The sequence below is a fragment of the Myxine glutinosa genome, chromosome 7 (genome assembly GCF_964187855.1).
Source record: "Myxine glutinosa chromosome 7, kmMyxGlut1.1, whole genome shotgun sequence".
Lineage (NCBI taxonomy): Eukaryota > Metazoa > Chordata > Myxini > Myxiniformes > Myxinidae > Myxine > Myxine glutinosa.
The window spans coordinates 163484498-163499514 of NC_136267.1; the positions used below are offsets into that span (position 1 = coordinate 163484498).

The following is a 15017-nucleotide window of genomic DNA, read 5'->3' on the forward strand; positions in this document are numbered from 1 at the left end:
AAGGTGTGTAATAACATGTGTTAAAATGTTGAAGGTCAACTCCCGTGGGAAACCCAGAAAAAAAGCTGTTGAATTCGGGTACCGAAAAATTATTTTCGAGAATTTTTATTTTTTTTAATCGGCCCTTAAGTAACTTGTTTCTTCGGCCCTTAAGTAATCGAACGCGATCATGTTTCTCCCCCTCGCTGAGCTTTCCTCCTCCCTGGCTCATGATCATCCATCCTCACTCCATCCTCACTCCAGGTGACACACTCTGGGCAGCGGGGTGGGTGATCAAAGCCAACGATCCTGAGTTCCCACACTCCAACTGGAATGGCCCCAGTGACTATGGATGGACAATAGGTGGACAATAGGTGTGCATGGGTATGAGCCAGTTCCAACACTGGACCCCACGGCTCCTGAGGAGCTATTGCAGTTCACGAGCTGTAATTGTCATGGAGATTGCAGCAACCGGCGATGCAGCTGCAAGAAGAATGGGGTCACGTGCATCTCGGCCTGTGGAGTCTGTAATGGCATTACATGCAGAAACTGCAGTCATGATGTTGTTGAGTCTGAAGAAGACATAGACAATGACTGTTGAAACTTCTGACATTGTGAATGAGAAATAACTCTTGAGTATTATATATGTATGTGAAATAAAAGCTACTTTGTGTGTAAATGTAAAAGTGAAAATATAAATGTTAACAATCAACTCAGAATCATGAAAAACCCTTATTTGACCCCTCATAAGTTACTTAAGGGCCGATTAAAAAAAATAAAAATTCTCGAAAATAATTTTTCGGTACCCGAATTCAACAGCTTTTTTTCTGGGTTTCCCACGGGAGTTGAACTTCAACATTTTAACACATGTTATTACACACCTTTACAAACATATTGGTGAAGAAATTTTTTGGTAACAATTTAGTTAACAGATTTGTGAAATATCTCATAAAATGCCCTTACTAGATACTTTGGGATCTTGAACATCCACCAATCAATCCCAGGAGATGGGACTTCCAGTTCACCATCTATCGAAGGGACGGTTCACACATTGATGAACTGTTCTAGTGCAGCGGCATAGCAAAAATTTAAGAAGAATTGTGCATTTTGTGATGGAAGCACCAAATTTGGCACAATGATAGAATGTTATATTTAGAACATTTTCAGATATGGAACCACTTTGAAATTCACTCAAGGTCGCCGCCATATTGGATTTCAAAATGGCGGCTTTAAAAATCTGTAACCCTTAGGGGGGGTGGCGGAAACAAATCCTACAGGCACAATTATTGCCCCATTCACCCTATATCTTTTCTAACATCAGTAGACACATTACAGCGGCGATTCTGAGCTCAAGGGAACATCTAGGGGTCTGGGGAGTGAAAAATTTGAAAATTTCGGCCAAAAATACCCCTAAAAGAGGTCATTTGGTGTCAAATTTCAGGGGGGGTCGTGTATTGTCCTGTAGATAAAACATGCTGGTCCGTTGATTAACCCCTAATTAAACGACTTTTTTGTTTGTTTGCTCCATCCAGGTTTCAATCATGTCGAAGCAGTTCAAGTTAGTTCATGTTACCAAGCATGTAACTTCAACGCCAAAGACGCCACTGGACTGGGAACTCTGTGTTCTGTGTCAAGTTGATATAGGAGAGTCCCTACAGTGTCCTGCTGTCACGAAAAGAACTGATGCAGGTGCTGGATACAAGACACTTGAAGACAATCTATCAGCATTCAATAAACTAGGCAAGCTGCCACAAGACGTGGACTTGCAACGACTGGATGAAGGCCAAGGGATAGCTGCCACTCTAGCTGCCCACCAAGCCAAGTGGCACAAGTCATGCAGGGTGAAATATAACACTACCAAGCTACAGCGGGTACAGAAGAGAAGTCATCCAGAGGGAAGCCCTATCCCCAGTACAATCACAGATAAGTACAAGCTTACTAGGTCTCAGGCAGCTTGTGTTGATAGCATATGCGACAATTTGTGCTTCTTCTGCCAGCAAGAGCTTGGTTTGGAGTTTCATCAAGCAGCGACATTGGAACTAGATAAACACGTTCGCAAGGCTGCAGAGTTTCTTCAGGATACCACTTTGTTAGCCCAACTGAGTGCTGGGGACATGGTCGCAAGAGAGGCCAAGTACCATAAGAAATGTTTGACATCCCTATACAACCGCGTGAGGGCAGCAAAAAAGCTTGCTGAGCAAAGCCAGAGCACGGTAGATGTCATTTCAGCAATAGTCCTTGCTGAACTGGTAACGTACTGTTGCGAATATGGAATTTGGCCTCCATATCCGCTTGTAAATATTCCCCTATTTCCCCAATACTCCCCAACTATCCCCAATCCCCCATTCCCTAGTCCCATTGTCTGTAAACAACAATCAGTAGAGCCGACCTTCCCCTTTTTCCCCCATTAAATGTCGTGCCCAGGTCCACCGCATCACACGTAGACAACTTTCGGACATCTTGCTAGTTATTCTTAGTCTATGTCAGTTAAGGACTCGTTTCCATTAATTATGACTCTTCGTTGCACCAGAATGTGATTATATGGCACCAGTAGTGAGTTTAGGACCTTTCCCATACCTCCTTCCATCTTCTTCCCCAAACAACAACAACTACAACTACAACTACAACAACAATTACAACAACAACGACGCTGCGCGGGGGGAGTGTGCGTCCTCCCACCAGCTCGGTTAGCCGCCATGACCATGCGCTCCACGGGGTTACCACGAAGGGGCTGGCTGTCAGCTCCTCGTCAAGGGCGGAGCCTGGTAAACCCCCCGCACGCACCCAATGAGAAGCAACGTGCCGATTCCACGAGGCGGAGCTAACGAGCCGAGGGCGTGTCACTCCCCGCCGGATATACGAAGCGACTCACCGGATGTGACGTCAGATGCGCCCCCAGCCTGGAGAGAGAAGTTGCCACGTACGAGCGCTGAATACCTCCCCGCATCTCTGGACCGGACCGAGTCGATTCTGACCTTTGAGCCCAGGTGCACCTGGAGCCATCGATCCTGCCTTTCCTAGCCATCAAACCCCGTGTGAGTCAGCCTTTTGTCCCGTTTATCTGTCGTCTGTTGGGAATAATATAAGAGTGTGTCTAAGTGCTTATCTTACTATGCTGTCCCTCTTGTAGTTGTAATCTAACCTTCCGTAACAATATAACCTCCTCTGGAGGTCTTGAGAACTGAACCCTGGTGTCGTGTCATTTGAATCCCAGCTGTGTGCCTTTTCCTTCATTGACCTAGCGTAGCGCGATTAGTCAACGTTCGGGTATAATCGGGTAACTTGTGCAGACGTGGTCATACCAAACCGCTCGGTAAATAACAGCTAAGCCACGTCTGTAACAATTGGTGTCGAGGAGTGGAATTCGAACCCGGGACGAAATTTATTAGGCCCAAATTTGTAACAATTAGAATCAATTCGGAGCGCGTTTCCCGCGCGAAATTATAACGGCGAAATTTGATTTTGTTATACGAAAATAAAAACCCGAATTTTGGAAGTCGCGCTATGGCAGACCAAGACAGCTGGGGTCCGGTAGTGGAGAGTGAGGCAGGGTCGATCCAGGACCAAATTGAGGGACGCGAGGAGAGCGAAGCAGTGAGGGTAGCAGGTTCGCAAAATAGCGCCGTCACGCACGAAGTAGCGGGCGCGCAAAATGGCGCCTCGCAGATGGCCACGGCGTCCACGCCCGCGACCGTGGCAGCGCCCCCGGTGGATTGGAACTTGTTTTTCATACAAATGAAGGCCCTTATGGCCCAGAATAGCGAGGAAATGAGGGCTCGGAGTGAGCAAATGAGGGCTCGGAGTGAGCAAATGAGGGCTCAGAGTGAGAAAATGAGGGCCCAGAGTGAGCGATTGGAGGAGCAATTGGGGGTAATGGGAAACCAAATGGGGGTAATGAGGGACGAAGCGAGGGGTACCAGTGAGGGGTTAGACAATAATTTTAAGGGTTTAGACAAGAAATTTGGGAAGTTAGACAATAATTTTGAGGGGTTAGACAACGGGATAAAAGAGGTGAGAAATGGGTTAATGGGGGTAGAAAACAGAATGGCCGCTCAAGAGAATCAAATGGAAGGGATGCAAAAAGGGTTAGAGGGGTTAGAAAACACCATGGAAGGCAAATTGAGGGACATGAGGGACCAAGCGGAAAGGGAAGTTAACCAAATGGGGCAGCAGATAGAGGGGGTCAGAATGGGGGTAGAAGCCAAACTGGATGCTCACAGGGAGGAAATGGAGCAGATGAGGGTGGCATCTGGGCAGGAGATGCAAGTGATGGGAGAGCAGATCAGAAGAGGAGTGAGTGAGGAGGTCGGAGGAGTGCGCGAGGAGGTGAGGCACTGTAAGGAGCACATGGAGAAGGAGGTGAGAAAGGGGACTGTAAAGTTACAGGGGGGCATAGAGGTCCTGACGCAGGAGGTGGAACAGCTGACGGAGGGACAAAAAGAACTAACGGACCAGGTAAAGAAGAACACAGCGGTAATAGGAGGTTTAAAAGCGACACAAAATGACCTAAAAAATGACTTGGTAGCGACGAAGAGGGAATGTCAGATGGTACGTGAGGGACTGACAACGAGGTTGGACGAGGTGGTAGAGGTAATGGAGACGAAGGACCGGCAGGTGAGGACGCACATGGAAACGGTCAAGGTAGCCTTGGAGGACGAGCTTGAGGAGACGTACCGGGGAATAAAAGAGGTGAAGCACAAATTAGAAGAAGTGGAAGAAGGGATGAGCGAAATTAAGAAGCGACGGAGAGGGGATAAGAAAGAAATAAAAGAGGAGATAAAAGAATTGGTCCAAAGTCTGTGTTTGGATCGTGATGATGTGCTCATTAACCGGATGAGGGATTCGCAGGTGATGGAGGAGAAGTGAAGAGGAAGAGGACCCGGTGTAAGTGGTGACCAATATGGTCGTGCGTATGATGCGCCAGGGGATTTAAGGAGCTTGGGGGTCGAGATGGACCCGGGTGTTCGTGAGAGGCCGTTGGTGAAGTGTGCGACAGGTCTGGTGTGCGAAAAAGGAGGTGTGCAAGAAAGTCCGACTCTGGGGTGTGTGAGGAAAAAGTGTGTGCCAAGGAGTGAGGGTGCTGGCGAGAATGAGTCGGTCGTAGCGCGTGTGCGAGGGAGCACATGGAAGCGCGGTGTGGTGAGTGTTACAGAGGGTGTGACGAGAGAGTGTGCGTAGGAGTGTGCGCGAGAAAGGTGTGTGACGGACAGGTGCATGAGGAAAGAGTGCGCTGTCAAGAGTAAGGGTGAGTGCGCTGTCAAGAATGGAGGTGAGAGTAGTGAGAGTGACAAGGAGAGTGAGCTGGTTGTGACAGGTGAGCAAGGAACGGGCTGCGGGGTGGAAGCGTCCAGGTGAAGCATCGACGTTAGACGGGGTAGAGTTTGGAACGACTTATAGCCGAATCGGGCCCTCGGTGCGTGCTGGGCCTCGCTTTGAACGGCCGCGTCCGTGCTCCACTAGGCGGAGCGGGCGGCCCGATAGAAAGGGTCGTCATGGCGACCACTTTTTGTTGAGGCATTCCGGCAGGTCGAGATCGGGACATTGGATGGCTCCACGCCGAGGTGATGCGTGGGATCTCGGCCCGGGTAAGCCCCCGTCCCTGCACCGAGTGCCGGACGCATCCAGCCGCTGGCACAAAACAACCAGCATCCATTGCTTGGCTTTACGAAGCCGGGCTTTGGACAGGGATTGGCGCACCGAGAGGCATTAGTGAGTAGACTGGGTGATGAGGTTAGTGTTTTGGCCCCAAAATTAGAGAAAAAAACAAAATTTGATGATTGGCAAGGGATTGGCAGTAGTGATTGGCAGATGATGGGCAGTGATTGGCAAATTTTTAATTTGTTGAAATTTGATGTGCAAAATTGGTAGTGAGCGATGGGCCCGGTGGGTAAGGCTGGCATCCCTGCCACCCTTCCCATGGTGGGGGTAAAGGAGCAATAGCTTATGGGGTTGATGGCAGTGGAAACTAGCCCGGGTGGGTTAGGTTATTAGTAGGGATCTAGAAGAGATTGACATTAGGTAACGTTAAGTTTAGTTAGTGACTGATACCTGTAGTGGGGACGCAGGTAGATTAGTGTGGATGATAATGACGAGGGAGCGCACTAGTTTAAAGGGACGACTGGGAAGCGCAAGTTTCAGAAGGGAGTAGTTAGCTGAGATGATGCCGTGTGTGTGAGAATTGAACAGGTGTGATTGCACAGGTGTGCAACTGGACAGGTGTGTGGAGCAGTGTATGAGTAGTGAGTGTTGTGGATCAGCGCGAATGCGCTTGGGGAGAGAAGGGTGCCGGTGGCACCAGGTGTGAGAGCACAGGTGTGCCAGTACAGGTGTGTGGAGAGAGTTGGAGTAAGTGGTACGGAGTGGTGTGCATGGTGCGAAGGTGTGGATGGGGGAAGAGTGGACCCCTATCACGGATACCCGGGGCGGGTAGTGTAAGTGTTAGGTAGAGGGTACAGGTAAATTGTGGTTGGATATTGGCATTTGTGGTGCGGTTGCAGAATGGTGTTGTGAATGGGTGCATTAGTGTTGTGGAAATGGCTGGGCGTGTAGCCTGTTAGTGTGTGTAGTTGGTTGGGCACTCCACCACTGTGAGGATGTCGGCCAGGTGAGGCCGCAGGTGGGCTCTGGGAGCCGGTAGAGTTGTGGATGGGGCCCGAGGATCCGGAGGACGGACCCGGGTAGCCCAGTGCCAGAGAGGGCACCGAGTGGGGAGAGAGCCAGAGGGCCTTCCCCAGGTAGTTAGGTTAGGGTGAGGAGCAGGTAAGCTCGGAGGCAACTGCAGTGGTGGAGGTGTGCAGGTGGGTAGACCCGCTGGGAGAGGTACACGCCACAGCCCAGAAATTGTACGAGGGCACCGGGAGATGAATCGGGGGAGTGAGACCCCAAATTGAAAAGCACCACAGTCTGGCCAATGGGAATTGGTTTTTAGAACCCATAGTGTAAGAGGGCCAATGGTTTGGCCGGAGAAAGACCCCGGGTAGTGTAAAGTTGTTAAAGTCATTTAGGAAATAGTTAGGATTGATGAACCTGTCGCACCATACGCAGCCACTTACCTGTGGTGATGATGATGACTCCACACCTGTGTTTTCTTTGTTCTGTGTGCAGAAATGAGAATTGCTCTGTGGATTGGTGAGACGCATCACGACGTGGATGAGACATTGGGGTGATTCCATCTCTCCCTCCCTAGGAGGGACTGATGATGAATTGGTAATGGCAAATTTTGATGTTGAGTTGAAAATGGCAAATTTTGATGAGAGTTGAAAATGGCAAATTTGATTGGTTAGGAGGGAGAGAAGACGAATTTGGTTTATGGGAGGAACGGGGAAGACAGTAGGGATGTTTGTTGATTTGTAAAGTAGATGTTTATGGGTAGTGTTGTGTTTTGTGGATACAGTAAGGGGTAAGGGAGGGGCCATGTAGGTTACCTGGTGGGGGGGGGGGCATACGATAGGAACATACCTGTCTCACCTGGTTCCCATGTGCCCCCAGTGTGCATCATCTTACATTGCATGCACTTTTGCGCCCTTACCACCTTACTCACTTGTCTGCTTCTTTTGTCTCCCACCTCCGAGGATCTGGCTTTGGGGTAGAGAGAGAGGAGAGAGCGGTGCTGGCTACGCAGTTGTGGGCCTGCACTTTCGCTGCTTGCTGCTTGGATCGATACACCATATGGACCGCAATGTTTGTGGCCACCCACAATGGACCGCAGCTCTTTTGCGGCCAAGCACCACCCGTGGAAGGACCTATGGGTCAACGTGGCACCTATGCCAAACAGGTGAACCACTAATAGTTGGCCCCCTGACGGCCGCAATATAGAAATGGACGCGGTTGGCGCCTTTCTTTATTTTTTGAAAGAAGTAAGAAGGCCAAGTGCACCACACGAAGGCAAGACCAGCGGCAGAACATCGGCCGGCTGCGACACCACACAATGATTCATAAACACTTTATTGGTGCACCGGATGGTGCTCACTGTGTGATGGGGTGGTGCTTGATGCTTGGAAGGGGTGCTCTGCACATTATTAAAGGCCGTAGGCCACAGAGCACTCGTGGGTTGGTGTATCGATGCTAGCATGCGTACTCTCTCTATGCATAACATCTGCATGTGTTCCTCCAAAAACAGGTCCTGGATCGTAGTGTAAATATCAGCGTAGTCTTGTGTAAATAATGCTCCCTACCGGCTGTATGTTTAGTTTGAGGATTCTTTCCGGATTCGGTTATCCTGTGGGTGTGTTTCTGTGAGGAGAAGGGTGCAACGTCGCAGGGGGACATACTTACTCATTTGTGAATATCTGTAAAACTGTCGCACTCAGGGTAGAGTTAATAGTAGAGGGAACTACATTGCGTGCCACACTAAAGTAGGTAAAAATTTATCGGGTCGGGACGCCCCGAGGGTAGAGAAGGGTGCAATGTTGCGAATATGGAATTTGGCCTCCATATCCGCTTGTAAATATTCCCCTATTTCCCCAATACTCCCCAACTATCCCCAATCCCCCATTCCCTAGTCCCATTGTCTGTAAACAACAATCAGTAGAGCCGACCTTCCCCTTTTTCCCCCATTAAATGTCGTGCCCAGGTCCACCGCATCACACGTAGACAACTTTCGGACATCTTGCTAGTTATTCTTAGTCTATGTCAGTTAAGGACTCGTTTCCATTAATTATGACTCTTCGTTGCACCAGAATGTGATTATATGGCACCAGTAGTGAGTTTAGGACCTTTCCCATACCTCCTTCCATCTTCTTCCCCAAACAACAACAACAACAACTACAACTACAACAACAATTACAACAACAACGACGCTGCGCGGGGGGAGTGTGCGTCCTCCCACCAGCTCGGTTAGCCGCCATGACCATGCGCTCCACGGGGTTACCACGAAGGGGCTGGCTGTCAGCTCCTCGTCAAGGGCGGAGCCTGGTAAACCCCCCGCACGCACCCAATGAGAAGCAACGTGCCGATTCCACGAGGCGGAGCTAACGAGCCGAGGGCGTGTCACTCCCCGCCGGATATACGAAGCGACTCACCGGATGTGACGTCAGATGCGCCCCCAGCCTGGAGAGAGAAGTTGCCACGTACGAGCGCTGAATACCTCCCCGCATCTCTGGACCGGACCGAGTCGATTCTGACCTTTGAGCCCAGGTGCACCTGGAGCCATCGATCCTGCCTTTCCTAGCCATCAAACCCCGTGTGAGTCAGCCTTTTGTCCTGTTTATCTGTCGTCTGTTGGGAATAATATAAGAGTGTGTCTAAGTGCTTATCTTACTATGCTGTCCCTCTTGTAGTTGTAATCTAACCTTCCGTAACAATATAACCTCCTCCGGAGGTCTTGAGAACTGAACCCTGGTGTCGTGTCATTTGAATCCCAGCTGTGTGCCTTTTCCTTCATTGACCTAGCGTAGCGCGATTAGTCAACGTTCGGGTATAATCGGGTAACTTGTGCAGACGTGGTCATACCAAACCGCTCGGTAAATAACAGCTAAGCCACGTCTGTAACAGTACATAGAGGAAACTGCTAAAGAAGAAGACACTGCTCCTGTATTCAAGATGGCAGACCTCACCAAGCTCTACACAATGAGAATGGAACAGTTCGGAGTTGTGCTGGAAACACGAGTCCATACAACCAGACTCAAGGAGCGTATCCTGGCACACTTCCCTGATCTGCAGGAGCACAGGCAGGGAAGAGATGTCCTGCTGGTGTTTCAGGAAGACATTGGCAGTGCATTAGCCAAGGCATGTCAACATGATATTGACAGTGATGTTGTGCACCTGGCACGAGCTGCAGGGATTATAAGGAAGGATATGTTCCAGTCATCTCAGCCTTTCAATGGGTCCTTCTCAAACAAATGTCAAGAAGAGTCTGTGCCACAACTGCTGCTGACAATGGTCTCCATGATTTTAGAGGGCGCAGGCATCAAAGATCAGGCATGTCAGTCATCGGCATCGGCGTCTGTGACAATAGCTCAACTTCTCAAATACAACAGTGTGAAGCATGAGAGGAGAGGTGCAGGCACAGACGTACGACACAGCATTAGTCAAGAGACTCCTTTGCCAATATATCTTGGCTTGATGCTTCAAGCCCATACGAGAAAGAGGGAACTGGTTGACACATTATCTGGACTAGGGATCAGCATTGCCTATGATAGAGTGCTACGGATCTCTGCAGAGCTGGGGAACGGGGTCTGTCAGCGCTTTCGGGCGGAGAAGGTGGTCTGTCCCCCAAAGCTCCGCGGTGGAGTGTTCACCACATCAGCTGTGGATAATATAGACCACAATCCCAGTTCCACGACAGCACACGACTCCTTCCACGGAACTGGTATTTCATTGATACAACATCCAGACTATGACAATCAAGGCACAGACCGAGGTATTGTCATCATCGGGGGTGTCTCAAATGTCAAGACTGTGGAGGACCTTCCACAGTATTACACAGATGTACAACCAGTTAGTTCACTTGCCAAAAGCCACCCTGTACCAGCTGGAACCCAGGCGTCGCTGCAGAGGAATCCTGCACAAGCTGAACTGGATAAAGAGAAGAGGTGGCTCCAGACTGTGAAGGATGCATGTGACAGTGGTGACACACAGAATCCAGGAAACATTTCTTGGGCTGCACATCACGCAGAGAACCAATCGGCCAAGGATACTAGTATCACAGTCACACCCACTGCCTTGCTTCCCCTCTTCCATGACCAAGCCCACTCAGTGCCAATGATCCGCCATGCCATGGATGTCGTGAAAGCAGCGATCAATGAGCTAAACCCTGGACAGATACCCGTCGTCACACTGGACCAACCACTTTATGCGATCGCCAAGCAGGTGCAATGGAACTGGCCAGACACACATGGTGAAGATCTCTTTGTGGTCATGCTGGGTGGTCTACACACAGAGATGGCAGCTTTGAAGACAGCAGGAGACTGGCTGCAAGACAGCGGTTGGACACAGGCATTGGTTCAGGCAGAGATAGCAACAGCTGGCACAGCAGACTCCTTCTTGCGTGCAGCTCACGTCAGCCGTACAAGACGCGCGTACAAGACGCTCTGAAATGCACAGCACTGTGTGCCTGTGATGGTGACTGCTCACATTGAGTTGGAACTGTGACACTTGGCATGACTTGATGCAATACGCTCGCTAGTTCTCTTGCTGAACGTGTGTATACAATGTACGTAATATGGGATTATCAGTTGCTTATGTGCATTAAAACATATTTCAATACAACCATTCAATTCATTGACCTCAGAAATGTACATCTAGACACCAGAATCAAGTATCTAGCTGGCATAGAACCAGAGATATCGGTCAGCAGATTTTCGGAAGCCGCCATCTTGGAATCCAATATGGCGTCAGTAAATCAACTTCTAAGTAGAACCATTCAATTCCTTGACCTCAAGTTTGTACATCCAGACACTAAAATCAAGGCTGTAGCTGGTATAGAACCAGAAATATTTGTAATTAAAGATTTTTAAGCCGCCATTTTGAAATCCAATATGGCGGCCACATTGGGGTGAATTCCAAAGTGGTTCCATATCTGAAAATGTTCTCCATATAATATTCTATCATTCTGCCAAATTTGGTGCTTCCATCACAAAATGCACAATTGGTTTGCTATGCCGCTGCACTATTCTGTCTATGAAACACCGGGGTTCTGAAATGGACTCTAGGATCCGTGCTTGTCCGCCATGTCCGGCCATCAGCACCAGCCACCCCACAACTGTCTCTAAGCCAATATTTGTGTCATTTCTCATTCAGCGCTCACCCCCAGTTGTCCAAAGTGTTTGAAATACTGAACACAAACTTGAGTCCCCTCAACCCTACCACATATCCTTGCACCATTCCTCCCTAACAGCACGGTTCACCAATATTCAAGGTCTCCATTTGAATGAGACTGATCTCTCCATTTAAGTCACTGTCACATGGCTCCAAACATTGCATGCTTAACAGAAATGTTCTCTCACAGGATGTTGCCAATTGCACTAGGTCTATCCCTGGCTATCCGCTCTTCCATTCTGACGGGAACCTCCTGCTTTAGGGATAGTGTTGCTGTCTACATCAATAACTACATTCCTCACTGTCCATATCAACCTCTCCAGGCCCATTGGAATACCTCTGGTGGGACATTGCTCTGCACAACCACCTCATCTTTGTCTGTGTGTTGTACGTCAACAAACAGATGATAGTTCCACATTTACCTTGCTTTCTGCTAACATTGATTAACCATTAACTACCTGTCCAACTCACTCTTCCTTATCTATGGTGATTTCCAATTGCCAACATGGCGGTTAGCTAGGAGATGGCTCTGCAGCATCCAACGTTAAGGTATTTCTGCCAAGGCATTCTGCGACCTCAATAGATCTGAACAAATTTGTGAACTTTCCAGCCAAAATATCCTGGCCCTCCTCTGCCACTTGTGCTCCCTTTAACCAAGTTATTGCGAGAGCCAATATGTCTGGCTATTGTCGAAAAGCGACCTCTACGCTGCAGAATCTGGCCGTTCACACAAGCTGACTGGCACCGACTGCCATCTACCCTCTCCAACCATAACAAAACCATTGGACTTCCATTCCAGGTGCATCTGATATTCATTATGCCTCGGAATACCTTCACAGAAGTGGATTGTCGCGCACAGGTTTAGCCAATCCCATTTGTGGCTATGGCATCCATCATTTTGGGTGGGGTGCAGGGAATACTGCGATGAGGCAGTGGCTACCTGGTAGCTTGGGCTAACACAAATGAGGAATTTTCACTCCAGAACGCTCACTAGTGAGCGTCGAACCTTAGGCAAGCCAGTAAATATAATCTTGTAAATTTAAAGGGAAAGCTAAGTAAGCCCTCCAAGCAATCTGCTCCCACAAAGGCCCATTACACATTTTCAAGTGTATATCTGGTCTATGCTAGCTTTCAATCCCCCTCCTCACCTCTGACTGGGCATCCTAAGTCGTGCGAAGTCCTTCCTTGGCACACCTGAGCTCCTCAACAACATACAAGGCTTTCATCCGCAGCTCAATGGAATACTGTTCCCCCCCTATGGGCCGGTGCTCCTGCCTCACACCTAGCTCGTCTTCACGCTGTTGAAACCAAAGCTTTCAGAATCATTGGAATCTCCTGCGATGAAGCTAACTCCGAGGGCCTTTCACTTACCCACCGCAGGCAGGTTGGTGGTCTTTCTGTCTTCTACCGACTCCTCTCCGGCCTTGCTCCCGCAGCTCTCTTTGTGCTATGTTCCCAAATATTCCTACAGGTCGCACAAGATCTGCCTGCAACCCTCTTATGGTGAAACTGCCAAAATCTAGGCTCTCTGCTCACCTTCACTCCTTCATTCCTCTTTTCTCCCGCCTCTCAAACAAACTCCCTCACTCTCTTCAATCCCACTCCTCTCTCCAGGTCTTTAAAACAGCTGTTCACCACCATCTCTTATCTTCCCCCATCCAAAACCTTGATCTTTTCTACCCCCGTTAATTCACCCCAGATCCAAATTTTTTGAAATACCAACTTCTTTCCTGGAAGTCCTTGCAGTGTCCTTGTGTTTTTTTTTTTAGCTCTCCCACTCCTCCCATTCCCATGCCTCCTCTCCCCAAGTCCTCTCCCTCCCACAGATCTCCCGATGTCCCTGCTCTCCATCTTGTTCTCCCGCTCCCTATATCATATGTTTTATGTTTTATGTGCCAGTTTGTCTTTTTGTGATCAATGTTAGCTCTTACACGAGCCTCGACCTTGTATATAAAAAGAAAAAAAAATTGGTCAGGCTGCAAAGTGCTCGATTCATGGTACAATGCTTCAGCTCTTTGCATCTAAATATCATAAGTATAACTGAGCTACCCCACTATCCTCATCTCACCAGGCGCTCACAGCCATTTCCTAATGGGCACTTCATATTTCATATTCGACAAGGTAGACGGTGTTCAGATCATCCTCGACTCTGCATCAGAGACGGGCCCAAATGGCATCAACGCCCGTGCTCTCAAATCATGCCTCGCTCCCTTCCCCAGCTCCTCCAGGATGCACACGTTTTTTCCAGCGACTCCCACCTGCCTGAACTCATAAAATTCAGGCTTACTGCCCATCTCCGCTCTTTTGTTCCTCTTTTCGCCCATTTGTGCAACTGCCTTCCTGAGGCTGTTCGATCACACTCTTCCCTCCGTTGCTTCAAGTTGGCAGTACACCACTATCTTCTGCTGTCCCACCATCCTTTCCCGTTATGTTTTTACCCCATTAACGTGCACACACCAACAATCAGTGCAGGTTGAGGTGTTTCCTTTCCTCCCCTCTCTCATCTTTTGCCTGTTTGATATAATTAATTGGCTGCTTGTTGCATCCATCTGCTACACCACTACCAGTAGTTTTGCCTTTTATGCTGTGGTCAGCTCATTCTTCCATTTTATATACAAGAGGTAGTAGTTTATAATGCAGCTCTCCAACACTCTTACCTTGTACCAGGTGACATGTTTCACGTGACCTATCTTTTCATTTGCCTTGCATGGGAGTTGTACACCTTCATCCAAGGTTGCTGAGATATCCTCAACAGGGATGTGCGCACTTGCCACACCTGGTAAACAGAAAGTGAAGTCAGTGTTTAATTACTCCTCGGACATTTCTTTATTCAGTGAAAACACTGATGCTGTGAGTGTTTTCAGAATGATTTTTAAGACAAGTCACAAGATTAAAGACGACCATATAATCTAAATAGGGCTTACCTGTACCGGTACAAGCATAAAAAGGAATGCAGGGCAGACAGTATTTTGTAAAAATGGAGAGAGGAATTGGGGGGAGGAAGTATATGCTTTGACTCCTCTGGCTATCAATAACAAGCTTCTCGGTCGCTGTGGTATTGGCACATCAGCAATGGAGAAACCAACTAAGAGGGGATGGGGCATATACTCGTACTAGTGATGACACGTATGTGTGTACTAGCTGAGGTACCCGGCTTCGCCTGGGTTGAATAAGAATAATACAAATATATGATGAAAAGAACATGTATATTTTAGAGCAATATCACAGTACATTTCCTACATGACGTTTTGTCAATGTTCAATTTCTCAAAACCTCTTGGT

The 15017-nt window shown here is 48.5% G+C and overlaps 2 protein-coding genes across 2 annotated transcripts in view; one reads left to right on the forward strand and one right to left on the reverse strand.

The window, feature by feature from the left end:
• LOC144892877 (uncharacterized) overlaps positions 1-11038 on the forward strand; it is an 11320-nt gene extending 282 nt beyond the window's left edge. Inside the window, exons 2-3 of the mRNA XM_078781213.1 lie at positions 1512-2192; positions 10973-11038. Coding sequence (XP_078637339.1) covers positions 1521-2192; positions 10973-11038 — 738 coding nt within the window. The 5' untranslated portion in view covers positions 1512-1520. The remainder of the gene's footprint in view (positions 1-1511; positions 2193-10972) is intronic.
• Positions 1-15017, reverse strand: part of LOC137413263 (CD166 antigen-like) — a 165070-nt gene that overhangs the window by 40887 nt on the left and 109166 nt on the right. Inside the window, exon 2 of the mRNA XM_078782494.1 lies at positions 14394-14512. Within this exon, the coding sequence (XP_078638620.1) occupies positions 14394-14512 (119 nt within the window). The remainder of the gene's footprint in view (positions 1-14393; positions 14513-15017) is intronic.